Source organism: Chiloscyllium plagiosum, chromosome 5, assembly GCF_004010195.1.
Source record: "Chiloscyllium plagiosum isolate BGI_BamShark_2017 chromosome 5, ASM401019v2, whole genome shotgun sequence".
NCBI lineage: Eukaryota > Metazoa > Chordata > Chondrichthyes > Orectolobiformes > Hemiscylliidae > Chiloscyllium > Chiloscyllium plagiosum.
The window spans coordinates 75340558-75348802 of record NC_057714.1 but is presented as its reverse complement, the minus strand read 5'-3'; the positions used below and the strand labels follow the sequence as shown (position 1 = coordinate 75348802).

General features: G+C 40.0%; 1 protein-coding gene across 1 annotated transcript in view; it reads right to left on the bottom strand.

The window, feature by feature from the left end:
- mrc1a (mannose receptor, C type 1a) overlaps nucleotides 1-8245 on the bottom strand; it is a 151084-nt gene that overhangs the window by 13886 nt on the left and 128953 nt on the right. Inside the window, exons 24-26 of the mRNA XM_043690393.1 lie at nucleotides 6416-6651; nucleotides 4267-4432; nucleotides 2262-2414 (exon numbers count right to left, since the gene is read on the bottom strand). Of these exons, the coding sequence (XP_043546328.1) occupies nucleotides 2262-2414; nucleotides 4267-4432; nucleotides 6416-6651 (555 nt within the window). The remainder of the gene's footprint in view (nucleotides 1-2261; nucleotides 2415-4266; nucleotides 4433-6415; nucleotides 6652-8245) is intronic.

The following is an 8245-nucleotide window of genomic DNA, read 5'->3' as shown; positions in this document are numbered from 1 at the left end:
AAGTGTATAAGTCCTGCTAAGATTTGCTTTCCCAAAATGCAGCACCTCACACTTACCTAAATTGCACTCCATCTGCCACTTCTCAGCCCATTGGCCCATCTGGTGAAGATCCTGCTATAATCTGAGGTAACCTTCTTCGCTGTCCACTACAATTTCGGTGTCATCTGCAAACTTACTAATGAGACCTCCTATGTTCACATTCAAATCATTTATATAAATGACGAAAAGCAGGGGAACCAGCACTCATCCTTGTGGCACTCCGCTGGACACAGGCCTCCAGTCTGAAAAACACCCCTCCATTACCACCCTCTGTCTTCTACCTTTGAACCAGTTCTGTATTCAAATGGCTAGTTATCCCTGTATTCCATGAGATCTCCAATGGGGAGCCTCGTCAAATGCCTTATTGAAGTCTATATAGATCACGTCCACTGTTCTGCCCTCATCAATCCTCTTTGTTACTTCTTCAAAAAACTCAGTCAAGTTCGTGAGACATGATTTTCCATGCACAAAGCCACATTGTCTATCCCTAATCAGTCCTTGCCTTTCCAAATACGTATAAATCCTGTCCTTCAGGATTCCCTCCAAAAACTGGCCCACCACCGACGTCAGACTCACTGGTCTATAGTTCCCTGGCTTATCCTTACTGCCTTTCTTAAACAGTTAGCCAACCTCCAGTCTTCTGGCACCTCACCTGTGACTATCGATAATACAAATATCTCTGCAAAGGGCCCAGCAATCACTTCGCTAGCATTCCAAAGAGTTCTAGGTTACACCCAATCAGGAGCTGGGGATTTATCCATCTTTGTGCATTTCAAGACATCCAGCACTTGCCCCTCTGTAATATGGACATTTTTCAAGGTGTCACCATCTACTTCTCCACATTCTATATATTCCATGTCCTTCTCCACAGTAAACACTGATGCATAATACTCATTTAGTATCTCGCCCATCTCATGAGGCTCCACACAAAGGTCACATTGCTGATCTTTGAGGGGCCCTATTGTCTCCCTAGTTACCCTTTTGTCCTTAATGTATTTATAAAAACCCTTAGATTCTCCTTAACCCTATTTGCCAAAGTTATCTCATCATCCCTTTTTGGCCTCCTGATTTCACTTTCAAGTATACTGTCTTTATACTCTTCTAAGGATTCATTCAATCTGTTCTGTCTATACCTGACTTATGCTTCCTTTTCTTTTAACAGAAACCTCAATTTCTTTAGTCATCCAGCATTCCCTGCACATACCAGCCTTTCCTTTCACCCTAACACGAATATACTGTCTCTGGACTCTCATTATCTCATTTCTGAAGGCTTCCAATTTTCCAGTCATCCCTTTACCTGCGAACATCTGCCCCCAATCAGCTTTTGAAAGTTCTTGACTAATACCGTCAAAATTGGCCTTTCTCCAATTTAGAAATTCAACTTTTAGATCTGGTCTATCCTTTTACATCACTATTTTAAAATTAATAGAATTTTGGTCGCTGGCCCCAAAGTGACACCTTTGTTTACTGCCCTGCCTTATTTCCCAAGAGTAGGTCAAGTTTTGCACTTTTTGTGGTAGGTACATCCACATACTGAATCAGAAAAGTTTCATCTACACACTTAACAAATTCCTCTCCATCTAAACCAGTCCCAGTCTATGTATGGAAAGTTAAAATCCCTTACCATAAACACCCTATTATTCTTACAGATAATTGAAATCTCTTGACAAATTTGTTTTTCCAATTTCCCTCTGACTATTAGGGGTCTATAATACAATCCCAGTAAGGTGATCATCCCTTTCTTAATTTTCAGTTCCACCCAAATAACTTTCCTGGATGTATTTCTGGGAATATCCTCCCTCAGTACAGCTGTAACACTATCCCTTATCAAAAACGCCACTCCCACTCCTCTTTTGCCTCCGTTTCTATCCTTCCTGTAGCCTTTTTTAATCCTGGAACATTAAACTGCCAGTCCTGTCCATCCCTGAGCCACATTTCTGTAATTGCTATGATATCCCAGTCCCTTGTTCCTAATCATGCCCTGAGTTAATCTCCCTTCCCTGTTAGGCCTCTTGCATTGAAGTAAATGCAATTTAATTTATCAGTCCTGTCTTGTTCTCTACTTTGTTCCTCCCTGTACTGACTGTTTGACTCGCTTCTTTTCCCAACTGTACCAGTGTCAGATTGATTTCTTTCCTCACTATCTCCCTGGATCCCACCCCTACATCCCCCTCCCCACCCGTCTAGTTTAAATCCTCCCAAGCATATCTCCCTGTACTTACCAAGACGAATGCATTCAAGACTGGCAGAAGCCCAATTTTTTTTAATTGCTCCTTCGAATAAATAGCAATGGCCATGGAATGGAATCCAGGATTTGGACAGTGTTGTTTCTGGGCATTTTCCAGGGAGCTGAGGTGGATCAACAGGTGGTTTCACTGACAAGAAAAGAAACAATTTTTTTCCTGCTGGCTGATCTTGTCTAATGGTGAGTTTAGTTAAAGAAATTAATCAATTGTGTTTTTCTCACGTTTAATAAGAAAATCTTCTTCCTCCCCAACCCTTTAAATTTTGTAACATGCACCAATTGCTATTTGAAAGGATCGGCAAATAACCAATTAGGAATCTGCCATTGCTGTGCTTTAACTGATCGCTAGGTGATCCATGAAAGATGGCGACAATAAGTTAAATCAACATTCAATTTTCCCTTAACCTCGGTAATGACAAGGGGCACATGACAGGAGAGATATCTGATTTGTAGTGATTGCTTTTTAGATATTAATGTTACATTAAGCTCCAATCTAATGATGTCAAACAATTGTGATAGACAGTTGAAGAGTCCAGTTCAAAATCCCAATGAAGACAACTATATCATCAATGTCTCCAGACAGTCTTCGTCAGTATGCATAACATGTACTTATTGCTAATGTGCAGTAAATGATGTTGTTAAGCTAAGTGTTTTTATTCATTAAGAGTCACTCGTGACTCATCTTCTACCACTGTTAACTAAGTAGGCTCTTGGTCTCAGTTTAAAGAGAAGAGTTGGGGTGCTTGTGGTGCAGGGGTAGTGTCCCTACCTCTGAGCCAGAAAACCTGAGTTCAAGTCTCATCTATTCAAGAGGTGTGTCACAGCAGATCTGAACAGGGTGATTAAAAATATTGAGGAAGGAGGAATAAGGATAGCACTCTACCCTAACAATTAGCTGATGGTGGTTGGTTCCATTACAGTACATACAATAGTTACCATGTTACTAAATATTTGGAAATGGTATTCAAGATGTATATGCACACTACCAATGAAATGATGTTAGATGTTCACATGGTAGGGGGCATTGACTCAAGCATCTATTGGCTTTAGCATTACCCACTGCAGTCAGATAATTATAGTAATCCATGTGCAGTGCTTATTTGATGCCAAAACTCCATTTTCAAACAGCACGCTGTAGTCTATGCTGTGTCTTAATTTGAGTCAGATGCTTGAGTCACTGTACTATTTAAAGGGATCAAAGATATGAATGAGAATTTCAATAGAGTTGGGCAATGTTATGAGGGTGGAAATAGTCGTCATGATAGCACAGATATCTAGTTGATGTGCACATTTATCTTGATGTCTTAAAAGGCCATTTCAAACACTAATCACAGTCAGTCTCCATGCTGAAACTGAACATTTAAAACTGAAAAAGGCTCAAAATCTATTCTATCGCTTGTCTCCTGACTTCATAATTTCTGACTTTATTTATTGATCTCATATGGAGCCCCTGATTGAAGGCCTTTTGAAAATCCAGATAGGTTATATCTACCATATTACCAATACTGTCTGTTACCTCCTCAATGGGTTCACTGAGATATTTCCCTTTGAAATCTGCACAGACTATTCATAATTTACTGCTCATTTCAAATCTAGTTATTTAAATTCATCTGGGAAAGCCATTCCTACTGTTACAACTTTTCTATACATTCTGGATGGGCCCAACCAGCGTTGTCACTTAAAAACCGTGCCTTGGCCACAACTTAGGTATTTGGAGAAAGTGGACCCATAGGTTATCATGAGGTAAATTTGAGAGCAATATGCTTTTAGAAACTACGAACACAAACCAAAACAATGCGATATATTTTTCTTTACTGATGTTGACCTTCCCTTTATTAACTTAATTAAAACTATGACTGCTTTAGAAATAAATGTAAAATAGTTTGTGTTGCTAAGTTCTCATTTTCATGCCATTAAAACCTCAAGTAAAAAGCATTTTTACCACAACTATAATGAGATTTGGTGAGCTAAATGTTTCTTACCAGGAGACTTTTTACAAACAGCATAATACTCATTGTCACAAGTTGAAGTTATCCATTTTCCATTTGGATTCATGAAGACGCACCCATCATTGATTTTGGGCTCATTCACATCCCATTTAGAAAAGTGCAGTCTCCATCCATCTATCCATCTGAACTGTCCTGAAGTCTAGAAATATTTCAGTATTAAAATGTTGCATGATTTTCCTTAATCATTTCTACTTATAAGACTATGAGCTGTGGTTTTGTTGATTAATAAGGGCAAATAGAAATATGCAATCAACGCTGATCCAGCCAGTGAAGCCCAGATCTTCTGAATGTATCAATAAAAGTGGCGAAAGTTGGTAATCTTTCTTGATCCTGATTAACACCATCTGATTCTCAAACTCACAAAATAATACTTAAAAATCCCTCATACATATTGCTTCCAATCACGTGTCACCTACATTGCCTATTCGTTTAATATTGTCAGTCTGGAATGAATTATAATTCTTTAAAGCTATATCCTAAATGTTACATTTCATAAGGCTGTAAATTGAGATAATTTCTGAGGGTCACCAGATGTCTGTTGTGAATTAGAAAACAATTTTGTCTCTTGAGACAATACACAGGACATTTTTTTTCTGATGTGACTCAATATAGGTTAAGATTACTTAGATTATTTTTAGACTAGATTAAGCCAAAAGATAAATCAAATAAGTTAACACTTTATTGTAATATGCTGGTTTGCCTGTTGAAAACAATGGCTGACTGAAATCACAAGGGGTGAGATGCCGCAGCCCAGACTATTTGTTAGATTACCACAGCAACTTACTTAGACAGTGACTCAATATTTCATGGAAGATTATATGATAAGGTGGCCATCTTTGCTTCCTGATAAAAGTGATGCTAGCAGTGGTCAAACTAGCTTTCAAAAGAATTCCACTAGAGAGAGAGATTTTGCCTTGAAGAAGGGACAATAAAATATTCTCTCATCTAACTTGTTCAAGATTGACTGAGAAATCCATCTCAAGACAGATCAACTTACAAGAATGCTCCTGCCAAAGTATCAACTCAACTGTGATACATCAACACTACACTGAATAGCGACTGAGTTAACGTCCATTTTTATAATTATCCTTTTATCTTAATCTGTAGTTTTCTTTGCATGTGCATAAAAGTGTGTGAGAGTCATTGGACTGTGGTGTAGATTTTTGTCATAACAACTGTGTGAGAAATAGAATAACGTACTTAATTTCTGAACACACAACAATTTGCCGGTGGGTTATTAAAGAACGAATCACTCCCAGAATAAGGAATGACAGATTTCCACATTGGCGAGTACATTTCTCAGGGGGAATTAAATAAAGCACCTAAAATTTTTCTGTGATATCATTTCAATCAAAACGTGCCCAAAATTGCAGCACGAAATCAAAAAATACCTTGTGCATTCTTCCTTTTCAGACACTACTGCTGAAAATTATGGGATGGTTAATAATCCATATACTCTATGAGTCGACAATCATTGCTACTTACTGCTAGTTCTGCTGCTGCTCTGGTCGTAAACAGGATTTGACACTGTTTTAAGGTGTGGTAAACCCCAAAGTGATACAATGGTGGCATATGCTAATTAAGGGGCTGTGATTGGGGTTGTTATCTAATTGGTTTACCCTCAGAAGAGCTCAGCTAATTAGCTTTAGGAGAGGCATCACCAATGGTGGTCGATGCTAAAACCAAAACTCCAAAGAAAGGGAACATTAACTAACAATTGACTTCAAAGATTAATCAGTGGAGATCAAAATGGAGGGGGCTATGGTGCATGAGCACAAGGACCACAATTGACACCAGGTCTCATTGATGGGCCACAAATCACCCATTATGGAGTCCAGAACCCAATTTCAGAACCCACTGGAACACCACCATGATGTCCCTGGCAACTTTTCCAGGCCAAAAAATATCCCTTACACATACTCATTATTTTCCACGTTTCACTCAGATTCTTATCCATTTCCAAGAATTCTGCCAAATTGTGACATTTTCAAGTTTAAAATGGATGTGCATTTTTATCAAATATAATTTAAAGTATACTACAATGTATCAGAAATAATCATTTTTGAAATGCAGTGCATTTAATATTTTTCTTCAGCTTACACTGTTAGTGTTTGTTTCTTACCTCATTGCCATTTAATCCAATCCACATTTTCTCTCCAAATTTAGTAGTTTCCAATGTCAGGAAGGCATGTTCAAAGCCATTTATGATACTGACAAGCTGGGCCCCTTCTGCCTCACAAACCTTACGAGCATCTCGCCATTTCAGCTTGACGGTAATTATTTTGTACGAGCCATTGGCGTACTTCATATAGTTTGATGGCACAATTGCTGTTGTGGGCCCTAACATTAAAGCACGATCTGTGGAAGGAATCATATTCTGTTCTTGTTATTTCCATTTACATTTCGAAAGGTCATTTGTTGTTTTTTCAGAACCTCAAGATAACATTCAATTCAGTCACCTGAGCCAGAGTGTGCTTCAGTAAATTTGTTATGAGTTGCTAGGCACTCAGTAATTGAAATTATGAGGCTAATGTTTTGAATCTACAGTCAGCAATGAGTCTCGATCAATACCAATGCAGATCAGGAAACCATAGGTTCATTGTCCCTGGGCAGAATTTTCAGTTATTCAGTTTTGTCAAGTAAGACTCATAGTCCGCCATTGCTTAGAAGGACTTGTATCGTTCCATCTTCTATCCTCCACCTCAACAACCAAGTAATGGGTCTCTCGGACAATGATCTCAGGAATAGAGTGACTGGAAAGAAAGAAGTCTTCACACTGACGGGACCTGCAGCTCTCCCATCACTGGCACCCCCATATCCAGACACTAGAATCCAGGAAGGCCTACTCATAAGCCCGAAACGTCGATTCTCCTGTTCCTTTGATGCTGCATGGTCTAGAGGAACAAACTCTTGCTCTTCATTGTGTGAACAAAGACTTTGAACTGTTGGTAGATAAGCTGGTGGAGAGGATGGTGATGTCCACAGAAGATCACGCTGTCACATCAAGCCTGACTGGACTCAAATTACAGCATGGGTCAGAGCTGTGTCCTGAGTGAAGTGGCCACCCAGCAGTAAAGAAAGAAGGTCAATGACCTCTGAACTCTGCAAGGGTAAGTGTCACCATCTTCTCACTGCTGCTCATACTGACACAGACACTTACTCTAAGTCTGCCACTGCATACACATCCAACCAAGACTCAGGGACTACAACTCTCACTATTGCACGTAACATGTTTAATAGCCCTCACCTACCTCATCCTTCAATCTACTGGCCTGTCCTGGTGACTGCACTTTCTATTCACTCAGTGGGGACATCTCACCACCTCCCATTCCCACCCATAATCACTAACTGTTCTTGCATCCACTTTCATCGAATTCAGTCTCTGCCCCGTCTCATCGCACTGCTGTGAACTGACATCTCTCTGACTGACTTGACCTATCTTGCCTTGCCTTTTTAGTACAAACACAAAGCCAGAGATCTTGGCATGCTGGTCAGCAGTCATCAGCCAAACTGTGTGGCACTAATCTTTGTCAAGCTCACATTTGGAGCATGTGCATTGTTGCATATGCAGCAGATATGCACGGGAGGCTGCTGAGCAAGGTGAGGGCCCACGGTGTTCGAGGTGAGCTACTGGTATGGATTGAGGATTGGCTGTCTGACAGAAGGCAGAGAGTTGGGATAAAAGATTCTTTTTCGGAATGGCAGCCGGTGACAAGCGGTGTCCCGCAGGGTTCAGTTTTGGGGCTGTTCACGTTATATATTAATGATCTGGATGAAGGAACTGGGGGCATTGTAGCGAAGTTTGCTGATGATACAAAGTTAGGTGGACAGGCAGGTAGTACTGAGGAAGTGGGGAGGCTGCAGAAGGATCTAGACAGTTTGGAGGAGTGGTCCAGGAAATGGCTGATGGAATTCAATGTGAGCAAATGCGAGGTCTTGCACTTTGGAAAAA